Source organism: Mercenaria mercenaria, chromosome 10 (assembly GCF_021730395.1).
Source record: "Mercenaria mercenaria strain notata chromosome 10, MADL_Memer_1, whole genome shotgun sequence".
Taxonomy (NCBI): Eukaryota; Metazoa; Mollusca; class Bivalvia; order Venerida; family Veneridae; genus Mercenaria; species Mercenaria mercenaria.
This window is the reverse complement of record NC_069370.1, coordinates 51,607,759-51,623,266: the sequence shown is the minus strand read 5'-3', so window position 1 is coordinate 51,623,266 and position 15,508 is coordinate 51,607,759. Positions and strand designations below refer to the sequence as shown.

General features: G+C 35.9%; 1 protein-coding gene across 1 annotated transcript in view; it reads right to left on the bottom strand.

Moving 5' to 3' along the window:
* The window catches only part of LOC123560734 (uncharacterized), a 136,345-nt gene that overhangs the window by 116,575 nt on the left and 4,262 nt on the right, over positions 1 to 15,508 (bottom strand). Inside the window, exons 3-13 of the mRNA XM_053516911.1 lie at positions 13,705 to 13,866; positions 9,330 to 9,417; positions 6,863 to 7,006; positions 5,866 to 6,060; positions 5,221 to 5,318; positions 4,452 to 4,624; positions 3,891 to 4,015; positions 3,260 to 3,358; positions 2,916 to 3,060; positions 2,248 to 2,346; positions 777 to 899 (exon numbers count right to left, since the gene is read on the bottom strand). Of these exons, the coding sequence (XP_053372886.1) occupies positions 777 to 899; positions 2,248 to 2,346; positions 2,916 to 3,060; positions 3,260 to 3,358; positions 3,891 to 4,015; positions 4,452 to 4,624; positions 5,221 to 5,318; positions 5,866 to 6,060; positions 6,863 to 7,006; positions 9,330 to 9,417; positions 13,705 to 13,866 (1,451 nt within the window). The remainder of the gene's footprint in view (positions 1 to 776; positions 900 to 2,247; positions 2,347 to 2,915; positions 3,061 to 3,259; positions 3,359 to 3,890; positions 4,016 to 4,451; positions 4,625 to 5,220; positions 5,319 to 5,865; positions 6,061 to 6,862; positions 7,007 to 9,329; positions 9,418 to 13,704; positions 13,867 to 15,508) is intronic.

Sequence of the window (15,508 nt, the reverse complement as noted above, 5' to 3'; positions counted from 1 at the left end):
AATTTTATGTAAATACAATGAATTATTATTGAACTATTGGAAGGGAAGGTTGGTTTAATGAAAATAATCAACAAACTCACGAACCACAACAAAGAAGCGTCAGTAGTTACCAGTTAGTCAAAGTTTAGAGCGTGAACAAAATACATTTATACAATTGAATACTCACACCAGCTGTCTAATTTTAGTGTGACTGGCACTTTGTTATTTTGTTTATCATTATGATATAATAAAGTTTCGATTGGTGTCTGAGGGTTGTTGCATATTATAATACTTCTTACAAAGATACTAAATCAGTCTAAATATTAAGTTGCATTTCTATGTCGCCAAACAACCGTCTAAAATTAAAATTGACTTTCAAAAAATCGACAAACGTGCAGTGTTGCAGCAGTTAAGTCGTCCAAAAACATTGATTATGTTGTTTTCATTAATTGTTTGGGGAAGGGGGTTGGGGCGGGATCATGAAGTTCATTTGACTTAAAGTTTATAAAATTTTCCACCAAACCGATGCTAGGGGACGTGATGATTGTTGCACATTTTATTACTTACTCATAAAAAGACGCATTCAAATCAAGGACAATGATCTTGGACAATATCAAACATTAAATACCGTTATATGACTATGTCTTCAAAACATTCAAGAAGCTGGTTAATATGGGACTCATTTTAAAAGGAACTTGATCACCCACAAGTGTTATTCATACTTGCCTCAAAATTAAACTAATGTTCCAGTAATTCAATTAAAAATGAAACCTTTCCTAAACAGTCAACTATCTTACTGTAGTCTTCGTCCTGCCTTTTTGTTTTGGTATATGTCACATCTATGCAGTGGATCTGCTTGTCCTATCAGCTCACACAATGCCTTATGCCATTGAAACTGGGCAACGGTACTTACGAAATACCTGTCAGTGATGAATGAATCTTTTCAGATCAAATTTAATGAAAGTTAAGGTAAATAAAACATACTTTGGTTATTGCTATTGTTGATACTGAGTAAAAATTTTGTAAATGTAGAAACAGTTCAGTGGCAATATTGCGTAAGTTTCAAGGGTTACTGCAAATGCTAATCATCCTATAATTGGAAACAATCACATACCGTTACAGTATTCTTGCGAAAAATGAACAAAACAAAAAACAACTAAATTTGCTAATTCTAAAAAATGGCTTTTTGGTAAGCATTCATTTCTTCTCAAGCGTGTTCTGATTCTACTTTTATGGCGTTATACGTTAACATATAGCTACGGAATACACATATGTAGAATGTCCCAGCAACGATCTTGTTGAAACAATTTACTGTCCTATAAACACCTCTTTAAAAAGACAATAACTAAATCTATATGAACAATGATATAGCGGCACTTAGTTGAATCGGTTTTCACTAGGAAGTCAGTGCACTTTGAACTATAACGCCTGCAGTCCGGATTCGATTCCCGATATCCAGACCAGTGTTCAGTGCTAGGTGATTTACTTAAATTGGTACTGTTTCCAGCATAATCGGCCTAGACTAGATGCTAGGGAGGTAAATGTGACACTTGCCGATGGCTTGACTGGAAAAGAAGTTGTTCAATTCATTTCAGGTGGGGACACTCGTCGGCAACTCACATTAAACAAGAATCGTAACCTTTTCATTTTTTACCTTTCACGTTCTTAATTTCATCGACACAGTTTGTTTCAGCAGAGCATTTGTGTCAAATTTGATCGATTTGGACGCATTCAAAACTATTAAAACTTTTCTACACATTGTCTCTATTTTATGACAAACTAGATAAAAAGCTAAGCAAAATACTGTTGTACATATCTAAACATCAATGCTTGTCTCGCTCCTTTTGAATAGCTTCATTTAAATTCTTTTAATTTCTGCCAATAAGGTTTACAAACGCAGAGCAATATGCCCGATGCGAATAATCTTCAAATAAGTATGAATGAGCCGCGCCATGAGAAAACCAACATAGTGGCTTTGCGCCCAGCATGGATCCAGACCAGCCTGCGCATCCGCACAGTCTGGTCAGGATCAATGCTGTTCGCTTTCATAGTCTATTACAATTAGAGAAACCGTTAGCGAACAGCATGGATCCTGACCAAGCTGCGCGGATGCGCAGACTGGTCTGGATCCATGCTGGTCGCAAAGCCACTATGTTGGTTTTCTCATGGCGTAGCTCAAATATTCAACTGTAACTGATAAATATTGTTAGAAATATTTTTATCAGTAAACAATCAATTAATAAATGGTTGATAAGAATGAAACCTTGCCTGATATAAGGAGTGTTTCTCGCTATGTGATATTTTGCTCCAGGATCAAAGTCATGTTCTGACCGTGCAACAGGTGGTGCTATGCCTTGGTAACGACACCTTAAAAACAGAAATTGGAATGGACAAATGCTATCATTTAGTTTCATTATTTATCGGCACACTACTTACTTCAAAAGCCAGTAAAATACGCATACTTTGTTGTATATATCCATTGAGTGAAAACAAAGGCCCATTCAATACTTTTCGCAGAAATGCGATCACAGATCAGATCACTGATTCCATAGCATAGCTAAACTTAATAAACAGAATCAGAAACATTCAGTCTTAATGAAAAAATTGAAATATACAGAGCAGTCTCTTTGATCTGACATAATTTGGCGCTTATACAGAAGTCGTTATTCTGTTGAGGTTTATTTATTTTCAATCTCCAAAATGAGTACGAATACGAAGAAGAAACCAAGGATTTAAAGATTGATATCTGATTTTAGGAAATGGTTTAATACCTTGTCACAATTCGTTGAAAATCGGAATATGAAAAACACATCCGTATTTTCGTTTCATAATTCTAAGTAAGAAAAACACATCCGGTTTCCATGTTAAAATACTGTGAAAACTGAAACAAGGAAAATATATCTGGACTTTTTATAATATGGCAAACCGTTGCAGACCTCAGATTCCACCATGCCGCGTTATAATTGCTTGTTGTTGTCTCCCCTCTAAACACACTCCATCGCCATTGGTCAATCAAATAACCAAATGGCAGGAAAGCAACTTTTTCCAGTGCCATTTGAAATAGAAAATTGATGTCACCCTCTACAAATTAAAAAGGAGATAATTCTAAATGCAAAACGAGTAAATAACAAAGTGAAACAAAAAAGTAAGATCAATACATCATTAACATAAATGATATCAACAAAATATATAATAATGAAAATGATACAGCTGGAATAATCGCTTTCTGAAAAATTACATACACCTTTTGCAAGAAGAACAAGAACAGAAAATGAACAACCTGTCCCGTTTGGGAGGTTCTCCAGAAGCCCTATCTTCTGTAGATGTTCCGGAGTCTGAAAAGACAGACTGACAATATCCGCTACACCTTCATGAAAACCTGCAGCAGAGAGTACTAGGATGTCACGCAAATCAAACTACATTTACCTTTAAAACATTACTAGCATATTTTATAAACAAACATGTGCTAAACAGCTAGAAAATCATTTTTCTTACACAATATAAATAAAGCAGGATGACTAGCTAAAAGGTATTATGTCTTAATTTGAGCAGATTCGACATTAACAGATGTTAATCTTGAGGTATATCGAGCCCATCTGAATTCGAAAAAACGAACAGAAAATATGGTTGCCGAATAACGATGACGACACGATTTAACATTACTAGTAGTAATATTTAAACTTTTTAATAAAAAAAGTATTAACTAGTTATCAAATTTTGACGGTCAAATTCGTTTTGTCGATAGGCCTTGACATGAAACAAACATTCAGTAAGTTGAGGGTATTATTTTACATTATGTATATGCAAACAAAATGCAATTACATATACAGATATTTCTAAACCGTTATAACAGTAACAGAAAGTAATATGATTTTAGTGGCTGACGATTGAATGTTTTTATAAAACAAAACCTGGATTCGCCCCGCTTCGAAACAGAATGGGCTGGTCCACGTACGTAAGGTAATACTGTATATGACCCATTTCGTGATGCACTGTTATCAGTTGGTCTTTGGTCACTGTCGTACATTGTTTGATTCTGAAGTAACAGTTATGTAGATACTTGCATAAATTGTTACAAATATGTGTTAAGCTTTTGAATTTGAAATTGTTTTTGCCCAGTATACTCTATATGCACAGCAAAAGGTCGCATTTTCGATCCTTGTTAAGGTCAATGTATGTCATGGCGATTTGTAAAAGTGCAGCCTATCGAAGCCATTCATTTTTTTACGTATAAAGTTTTGTAGCTACTTGCGAAGAATAATTCGACAAAGAAATAGCACATTTTCTGAATTCACATTCGCCACGAAAACAATTTTTTATATGGTTTGCTTGTGTCTACAATCAAATCGTTTGGAAACATGGTATGTTTATCTTGGGCAAACGTTCCTAGCTAGCACGTTTTCTTCATGAATCATAATATAAACTTATGTATATTAAATACATTATATTGTACCTAGCATAATAACACCTACCTGAAGTCAGTACCGTTACTGAAATCCCATGCGGACGCATGACACACTACCTCACGACCGTCGTCTGGTTTCTCCAACATGGAAAATCTCCAGAAAGACTCTGGCATAGGACCCATACCAATTGACGTAAAGAACTTTTCCGCCAAACGGAACATACGTATCACATTATAATTCTGTCATAATCATTCAGAAAATGTGAATTAATTTTATTTCTATATAAGATTTATCTTGATAAACATGGTATAGTAACAAAACCGGTTATAGTATCAAAACCGATTATAGTATCAAAAATATAACAATTTTGTAACGCATTGTCATCTTACTGTTTTTATTAGATGTCCAATAAAGTAATATACTTTTAATTTAATGGTACTTGTTTTTGATGGAGATTAAATCATTCTGACCAGAAATGGTGACTTAACAACTTGCAAATTGTGGAAATACACAATATGGCCCGAAAGGCATCATGTAAGGCACAGGAGGGCTATTCATTAGAACCATCCAGTGAACAGTTTTCTTCAAATAAACAGATCTTAAATTTAAAGTAAGCATCAAACTGTTGGCGTTGAGGAGGAAATGATCAACGACACCGGCTTTAACCACTCAGTCAAGGAGGAAGAGGAATGATAATGATTTAAAGAGAAGCAATGTTTTTCCTTTGATAGTGTAATCATGCCTTTAGATTTGAGTAGAAAAAAAAGCCCATTTAAACGAATAATGAAAAATGTGCTAAATATTTGTACTTATATTACTGTAGTACTAACAGTACCTGATCCTTCATTTCTGTTGTAAGCAAGTGCCGTCCCTGACCAGGGTAAGGCTCCAATATATCATATATATTGTTCCACTGTTGAGACCACATGTCACCTGACAAACAGAAAATTATTTTGATCCGACACTTGGAGTCTATGATTATCTTCCCCTTACTCTATTAATTGTATTTCTGTATCATTTACGTTGAAGCAAGACTTTCCCGCTAGACACTAACCCAGCTAAAAACGTGAAATAAGTGACATTGAAAGATGACAAAATAATATACTGTTACGGTAACTGTCTGTGTTTATTTATGTTGAACAATTTATCATGCTTTTAAGATAAAAGCAATTTTATGTCATTTTATCTTTATATAAGAAAAGAAAATTCTTATTATTTCAAAAAGACATTTCATGCCTAATTCAATTTATATTTACTGTTTGTGTACCTTCCATCAAGTGACTTTTTATAATCGATTTTTATACTTCATGCAAAATTGCAAAACTCAAAATTAAAATTCACTTCAAAAGAGGTAGCATAACACCTTGTATAATCCCTCGAAGACGTATGTGCTTACTAATCTACTGTAAAAATGTTGCTATAGTAACTATGGTACTCAAAGATAAAATAACCAAACATTCATATAAAAAGTATTTTATACCAAAGATGTGAGCGGGAATATGGCCAGATTCCGGGAAGTTGCCCGCACCATATTTATCTTTTAACTTTCTTCTAACATATGCATGGAGTTGATCGTACAGTGGTATAAACTGATCAAACAAATGGTTCATATCTCCCTCAAAATCATCTTGCTCATACCAAGATCTGTAATATGCCCCCATGTCTTCATACTTCCCTTAAAGTGTAAGTTTTACGAAACATTGCATTATTTTTCATAACACAAGTTTAAACACAACTAAGTAAAAAATCTATTAGATGTCAAAGTTTTGATATTTTTCATGATATACCCGTGTAAAACTAAGCATGACTTTTGCCTTCATTTATTCTAGATATATTTCCTAGGCAAATCCAGGATCTTTTATAAAAGAGCTATACGAAATCGATCCTGAAACTGCAAACTGATCGAGGTAAGTTAATGAAAAAGGTGCGACAGAAATATAAAACCAGTACTGCACTTGGAGGGAATACATAATAATGTATACGCGAAAGACCACGTGATCTAGCTACGTAAGGCGTAAAAAATTGTTTGTTTCTGGTATCCCGACCTACCCTAAATTTTTGCCCCGACCCTAAATGTTTTTATGGCATTGAAGAATTTTTTTTTCAACTTTTTAACAAAAAATTGCAAAACTGCACTTTTTATGCTTTAAATATGGCCAGTGATGTTAGAAATCAACTTACTGATGCTCTTAAGGAATTATACCCTTTATTTGTATTCATTTTTTTGACACAAAAATAATTTCTGAAAAGTCTGCCTTAATGGATATAATTCCAAAAAAAAAAATTTTTCCCGACCTACCTACCCTACTTTTTTTGAGAATGTTCGGAAACAAAGAATTTTTTTAGGCCTAAACAAAGTATCGAATGAACTGTTACACGTAGTCTCGAGATCCTACCCAGGCGCTTTCGTACCTCTTGCTTGCTTTCTGCCTAGTTAAACATAATAGACATATAAGTACTTATTAATTATTACAAACCACCAGCTTTGATTGCTTTGTTCATTAGGTTGACAAACTCTGCATACATATCTTTCATTTTTGCACCACTAACATCTCTCCATCCTTTCCAAGCCACAAGTAGTCCGTCGTAGTTTCTGTTTTCCGTCATCATGTCTGTCAGATCTACATTGAATATCACAAGTATTATACACTGAACTTAATAACTGAACACTTCCTTAAGAGATCAACCACAGTAAGGGAGGAATGACTTCTGTTTTCCGTCATCATGTCTGTCAGATCTACATTGAATTTCACAATATTATACACTGAACTTAATAACTGAACACTTCCTTAAGAGATCAACCACAGTAAGGGGAGGAATGACTTCTGTTTTCCGTCATCATGTCTGTCAGATCTACATTGAATTTCACAAATATTATACACTGAACTTAATAACTGAACACTTCCTTAAGAGATCAACCACAGTAAGGGGAGGAATGACTTCAGTTTTCCGTCATCATGTCTGTCAGATCTACATTGAATATCACAAGTATTATACACTGAACTTAATAACTGAACACTTCCTTAAGAGATCAACCACAGTAAGGGGAGGAATGACTTCAGTTTTCCGTCATCATGTCTGTCAGATCTACATTGAATATCACAAGTATTATACACTGAACTTAATAACTGAACACTTCCTTAAGAGATCAACCACAGTAAGGGGAGGAATGACTTCTGTTTTCCGTCATCATGTCTGTCAGATCTACATTGAATATCACAAATATTATACACTGAACTTAATAACTGAACACTTCCTTAAGAGATCAACCACAGTAAGGGGAGGAATGACTTCTGTTTTCCGTCATCATGTCTGTCAGATCTACATTGAATTTCACAAGTATTATACACTGAACTTAATAACTGAACACTTCCTTAAGAGATCAACCACAGTAAGGGGAGGAATGACTTCAGTTTTCCGTCATCATGTCTGTCAGATCTACATTGAATATCACAAATATTATACACTGAACTTAATAACTGAACATTTCCTTAAGAGATCAACCACAGTAAGGGGAGGAATGACTTCTGTTTTCCGTCATCATGTCTGTCAGATCTACATTGAATATCACAAATATTATACACTGAACTTAATAACTGAACACTTCCTTAAGAGATCAACCACAGTAAGGGGAGGAATGACTTCAGTTTTCCGTCATCATGTCTGTCAGATCTACATTGAATATCACAAATATTATACACTGAACTTAATAACTGAACACTTCCTTAAGAGATCAACCACAGTAAGGGGAGGAATGACTTCTGTTTTCCGTCATCATGTCTGTCAGATCTACATTGAATATCACAAATATTATACACTGAACTTAATAACTGAACACTTCCTTAAGAGATCAACCACAGTAAGGGGAGGAATGACTTCAGTTTTCCGTCATCATGTCTGTCAGATCTACATTGAATTTCACAAGTATTATACACTGAACTTAATAACTGAACACTTCCTTAAGAGATCAACCACAGTAAGGGGAGGAATGACTTCTGTTTTCCGTCATCATGTCTGTCAGATCTACATTGAATATCACAAATATTATACATTTAACTTTATAACTGAACATTTCCTCAAGAAATAAACCAGAGTTAGGGAAGGAATGACTTGAGACTTAGCATAGCAATCACGGCCTGTTAATTGACCGTTTTGTGTACTTATTACTCAGCTATAGAAACCAGACGGGCTATTGTGATATAAATTTTCGTTCTTTTACTGTAAAGACAGTGTAAATGGGAAAGTTTATTACTTTGAAATAAAAGTGTCTGACAGTTGTCTTCTAAACATGATGTTTACGCTTGTTGATTTGTCGAGACATTTCAACTGGTTCCGTTTGACTGGTTTTATGGGCCGCCAGAGATAAAGATAAACCAAAACAAACTTTTAAAGCACTTCTTATGAACCGTTCATCACCAAACCTGGTCTGTAGCATCCGAGTAAGGTTCATTCAGGTATATTCAAATGGTCTAGCATGACTGATTTTAGGGGCTACCAGAATTAGAAATAGAAAATCCTTTGAACGACATCTTCTGATAAACTGCTTGATGGATAATGGACCTCTCTCACATTTGTTCGAAAACTTTTGTTTGACCGCTTTAAGTGGTTTCCTTTAAATAATTATTAAACTGTTTATTGGTTGTTCTTCAGACTTGATCAGAAGCAAGGTCAAAACGTCACAGCCCCCCTCAGGTGAGCAAATTAGGCCCATTTGGCCCTTTGATTAAGCCCTCCTAAAGACGCCCATTTTAGCAATGACAGTAGAAGTTCCCATTATTCTCTGGTGATTGTAAGGATATTAGTAACGCTTTGCGTGAAAACATTATCCCCTCGATATCACATTTCTGTACAGGGTACTGCATTTCTTATTTTTACTAAGAGTTGTTTTTTTTTTTAAAAAACCCAGCTTACTAAGTAATTATGTACTGTACCCTACAAACAAACCTGGTTCTAGAGGTTTGCAATCATCGGGTGTTTTGCACCATTTTGCTGCACTATAGATACCGGTCATTTCAGCCTCAAGATTTGCGATCTGCTCGTAGAAAACAACTGCGAGTTGACAAGAACAATCTTTGAGCATCAAACCTATAACAAGACTAATTAAAGTACTATTGTACAGATAACTTCCATACGTAACTTTCTCACTGAAGCTTTGGAATGTTGTTCTACATGTGCGTGCGTGCGTGCGTGCGTGCGTGCGTGTGTGTGTTTGTTTGTTATTAACAGGCTGTTAATCATAAACACCATATGCATCTAACTGAATATGTATTTTCTTACAATTTATTTACAAAAGTTACTACTAAATCATGAAATTTTATATAAATGTAGGGGCATGACCTTAATTATAACATAATAAACTATATATCCTTTCGGCTACCATAACAGCCTAATGCATACCATAACAAGAGCGCCGCCAAGCGGGGCAATATACGCCCGAAGGGTTTACATCAGAGGATGGGAGCAAAATTTAAAGAACTTGACTGCTGAAGCCCAAAGGACAGGAACAAGAAAAAGAAGAAATTTCAAAAAAAAAAAAAAAAAAAGAAAAAAAAAAAATTCAAAGTCCAGAAAAAAATTCCTACCTGGTAAAGTTATGTCAAAATACATCTAAAAATTGGATGTACCATCCATGTTATACCACAGAAAAGTGGTCTCGGTTTTTCCCTACTGCCAATAATAAAAAAATTTCAAAATAAGCTATTTATAGTAACACAAAAGGGAAGTAATTCAAAAAAATTATTGTAAGAGAACAAGAAGGGATCTGCCAAATAAAAACGAGAGCACTGCAATGCATAGCAATATACACAAAGCAAAGTCATATATGACCTTTGACCCCTAAGTGTGACCTTGACCTTGAAGCGAGTCATCCAAAACATGCGCTCTGCACGTCGCCTAAGTGTGGTGAACATTTGTACCAAGTTTCTTTGAAGTCCTTCAAGCAGTTCAAGAGTTACAGAGCGGACACAGCAAAGTCATATATGACCTTTCACTCCTTAGTGTGACCTTGACCTTGAATGTAGTCATCCGAAACAAGCACTCTGCACGTCGTCCCAGTGTGGTGAACATTTGTGCCAAGTTTCTTTGAAATCCTTCAAGCAGTTCAAGAGTTACAGAGCGGAAACGAAACACACTCATATGACTTTTGACCCCAAAGTGTTACATTGACCTTGAATTGAGACATCCAAAATGTGCGCTCTGCACGTCGTCTCGTGAGGTGAGCATTTGTGTCAAGTTTCTTTGAAATCCTTCAAGGGGTTCAAGAGTTACAGAGCGGACACGAAATTGCTAACGGACGGACGGACGGACACCGGGCCCATAACATAATACGTCCCTTCGGGCGTATAGAAATGGGAGGAGGGGTGCTAGTACATCTATTGTATACCGAAGGTATACCACAGATGCCTTAAACGTACCAAGAAAATGAGGTCCCTGATTACCAACATTGTACAGCGCTGGACTAACAGGAATTCTTGAATCTATAGAGGGTATTTTTATTATTTTTTGTTATTGTTTTAAAATTTACTATGAATTATATACTTTCACTAATATTGCTACCATATTCGTATACAGTAATCTTATTATCCCCCGACGAAAGTCGGAGGGATATAGTATTAGCGTTGTCCGTCCGTCCCTCCGTCCGTCTTTCCGTCCATCTGTCCGTCCATCTGTCCGTCCGTCCGTCCCGAGCCATATCTAGGAAGTGGTTGGGAATATTTTTATAAAACTTCATATACATGTTCACCACTATGAATTTATACGGCCCGTCAAGTTTCAATCAGATTACCCATGTAACATTAGAGTTATGGCCCTTAGAAGTTTCTAGTGTTAACTATGTAAGGTACTATAAATATGGCAATTTCTGCATCATAACTTTTGATATATTTGACCTGAAACTTAAACAGAATTTAGATCACTATAATGTGGTTGTGCACACACAATTTCGTTCAGATTTCTTATGTATCTTCAGAGTTATTGCCCTTTAATTGTATAAAAATCCACATATTTGTACATAACAAACTTACCATTTGGTAGAGTTTCATTAAATTTCTTTCATTCTTTTCCATGAACATTTATTATAAACATGTGTAGTTGTGTACCCACACCTGGTCTCCCCCTTACCTTGGTCACACCCCCTCCGCCTCCCGCTCCCCTCCCCCCGAAAAAAATAATTTCTTATTTTAGTTTTTTTTCAAACAAACTTCACACATGTCCATTACTATGAGGTTATGCGGCCCGTCAAGTTTCAGTCAGATTGCCCAAGTAACACAAGAGTTATGGCCTTTAGAAGTTTCTAGTGTTAACTATATAGGGTACTATAAATATGGCAATTTCTGCATCATAACTTTTGATATAATTTTTCTTGAACTATGAAACTTAAACCGAATTTAGATCACCATAATATGGTTGTGTACACACAATTTCGTTCAGATTTATTGTGTAGCTTAAGAGTTATTGCCCTTCAATTGTACACAAATCCACATATTTGTACATAACAGACTTACCATTATGGAGAGTTTCATTAAATTTCTTTCATTCTTTTCCATGAACATTTATTATAAACATATGAAGTTGTGCACCCACACCTGGTCACCCCATTGCCTTGGTCACACCCCCTCATCCTCCCAACCCCCTCCCCCGCCCCCCTCCCAAAAAAGAAAAAAAAATCCTTTTTTTTAGATTTTTTCAAACCTTCCATGAATATTTATCAACATGCAAGTTGTACCATTCCCCCACCTTGCTCCTCCACCCAGTCATGCCCACCACCGATCATGCATCCCCTGCCCCCCCCCCTCCCCCACTTCCTTCCCCCATTTTTTTTTTTTAATTTTTAATTTTCAATCAATATTTATAATCAACATGTGAATTTTTGTTTCCTCACCTGTTCACACCCCCCGTCCCCCTAACAAAATATAAACATATATTTATATATATATATATATACATATATATGTATTTCCATTCCTTTCTCTTTTTTTAAATGTTCAAACCTTCAACATGTTAAGTTGTAACTGCCCAAACCTTGCCCCCACCTAGTTCAAGATATCTAACTTATTTATGTTCTCTTAAGGACATCTGTTCTTTTAAATTCAAATGTACATGTTAAACAGCAACACTTGGTGCCAAACCACTCAAAGACAATATTTCGTTCCAGTTAAACTTCAAGCTCACATTTCAATTAACTGCATTTAATTTTAAAAGCTAAGCTTATTACAGTAAGCATATTCCATTCAAAATAAATTCTTTAGTCAGGATCAAAGTATCATACATTTATTATGTACTCTTTAATTAAACATTTGTTTTCTGTTAAATTGATTTTGACTAATGAAATTATTTGCTCTTTAGTAACATCCTTAACTTTTTGCCGGATATACTTTTTGCCATTCCTCACCACAAACACTTTCGGCGGGGGATACCAATTCATCGTATTTGCTTGTTTATTCATTTGAATCATTTATAAGATATATTGCACTATATAACGCAATAAATCACAGGTGTCATGTACTTTTGGAAAGAAAATGAATCACATTGTGTCCAAGAATGTACTTAAAATATCGCTAACTGTAATTATAAGACAAATGCATTTCAGGCTAATTAGAGATGATTATTCAGAAATACAAATTAGTTTTACAGGTTGTTTGTTTAGTCAATTAACAACCTCATTAAAAAAAGATCAATTAATTACTTATTTCTGCGCATGGCAATCTTCGCTATTTTGCCATGTCTGCATTATGCGGCTTCGGCATTCTTAGATTCTGAAAACAACAGATCTACCACTGATGAGTTTTGTATACTATACATCGATCGCAGACACTAGCGGTACTAAGGTTAATTCGCTTATAAGTACCATGGTAAACTTTTGCGTTTTAAATTAACAAAAACAAAACAAAAACAAAAAACAAAGAAAAAACAAACAAACAAATAAAAAAAAAAAAACAAAAAAAAAAAAAAAAAAAAAAACAAAAAAACAAGCATAAACATAGTGATTTAACGTACAAATGGAGATGACGAACATAGTATATCGACTGTTTTACATAACAAATACATTTTAGCGATTTTCTTCTCTGCTTCTCTGCTCAATTTGGAGATAAACCGATTTTTACCAAAAACCTTCATTACTCAACTAGGGAAATAGGCAACCCCGTTTTTTCTGGTACGTAAAAGTCGTCTCTGGTAGCCCTTCAGCAAAACAGTAGCGGCAATGGAGAACGGCGAAACGGTGGTAGCATATCGGTATATGATAGCGGCGGTCAAAAGGATATAACAGTTATATAATACGGCACAAATACTAGAAATGACTTAACAGCGCATTAAGTTATACCCGTTTGAGGACTTCCTTATCGTCATAGCCTGATATCCCAATGTCTAGAATCATTTCAATCTGTCTCTTTAAACTTTGATCTGTTAGTGCGGATACGTTAAACTGGGCTGCTTTAACAGACTCGTTCTTTGCAAAGTCCGAATACAATAGGCTCATTTCCGTCTGAAAATGTGAAATAATTACAGATACAAAATGTTAGATTAATATACTGTAGGAATGATATTCTTGAATGGAAACAAACAAGTTAGTTTCATATTGTAAACATAATATATGTCCACTTAACAAATGTTAATAACTTTTCAAAGAAGAGTCACACATAAGCAAATTAGGCTATATCTCATTTGAAAGAGTACATACATAGTTTTTGTACTTCAAACAATTACCTTGATTATTTACTTACAGTTTCTATAGCACATGTTCTAACTGACCGCCATTATTTTGCCTGAATAGCTCAATCCGCAGTTACATATGACGTTGGCACATGTGTCTCTTGAAATCTTTCTTATCTCTCTACGAATAGCGGTTTTTATGCCCCCACTTTTTGGGGTGGGGGATGTGGGGACATATAGATTTGCCCTTGTCCATCCGTCCTTCCGTCCGTCCTCTGTTCGTCCGCCCGTCCATCCGAGAATGTTGTGTCGCGCCTAGCTCCAAAAGTATTTGACGTAGAGTCACAAAACTTTACAGGAATGTTGGTCAGCATGTGTAGTTGTGCACCTGGGGTTTCGCGTCCGGATTCATTCAGACATGTAGGAGTTATGGCCCCTGACTTTGTAAAAATTAGTCATTTTAGTGTTGTGTCGCGCCTAGCTCTGAAAGTATTTGATGTAGAGTCACAAAACTTTACAGGAATGTTGGTCAGCATGTGTAGTTGTGCACCTGGGGTTTCGCGTCTGGATTCATTCAGTCGTGTAGGAGTTATAGCCCCTGACTTAGTAAAATATTGGTCATTTTAATGTTGTGTCGCACGTAGCTCCAAAAGTATTTGACCTAGAGTCACTAAAGTTTACAGGAATGTTGGTCAGCATGTGCAGTTGTGCACCTAGGGTTTCACGTCCGGATTTATTCAGTTGTGTACGAGTTATGGCCCCTGACTTAGTTAAAATTGGTCATTTTAATGTTGTGTCGTGCATAGCTCCAAAAGTATTTGACCCAGAGTCACCAAAGTTTACAGGAATGTTGGTCAGCATGTGTAGTTGTGCACCTGGGGTTTCGCGTCCGGATTCATTCAGTCGTATAGGAGTTATGGCCCCTGACTTTGTAAAAATTGGTAATTTTAGTGTTCTGTCACGCCTAGCTCTGAAAGTATTTGATGTATGTAGAGTCACAAAACTTTACAGGAATGTTGGTCAGCATGTGCAGTTGTGCACTTGGGGTTTCGCGTCCGGATTCATTCAGTATTGTAGGAGTTATGACCCCTGTCCTTTGTCATGTAGTGGGGCCATCTGTGTCCCATGGACACATTTCTAATTAACTCTCTAATGGATGTTGGTTTGGAGTAATAAACATTGTCCTTCAAGTATCCCCATAGTGAAAGTCTAGGGGGCTGAGATCTGGTGAATACGGGGGCCAAACTTTGTCGGTTTTCAAAGAAATCACGCAGGTGCCAAATGTTTGCTCTAACCACTTTAAAACATCATTTGCAGTGTGGGGGGTCGCCCCGTCTTGTTGAAACCAACATCTTTCAATCACTGTTCCCTCTCTTATCAGTTCTGGAATAAACTTATTCTGCAGAATTTTCAAGCATCGTTTAGCAGTCACGGTACAACACCCGCCGTTCTCCTCGTAAAAGAATCAGTTCTTT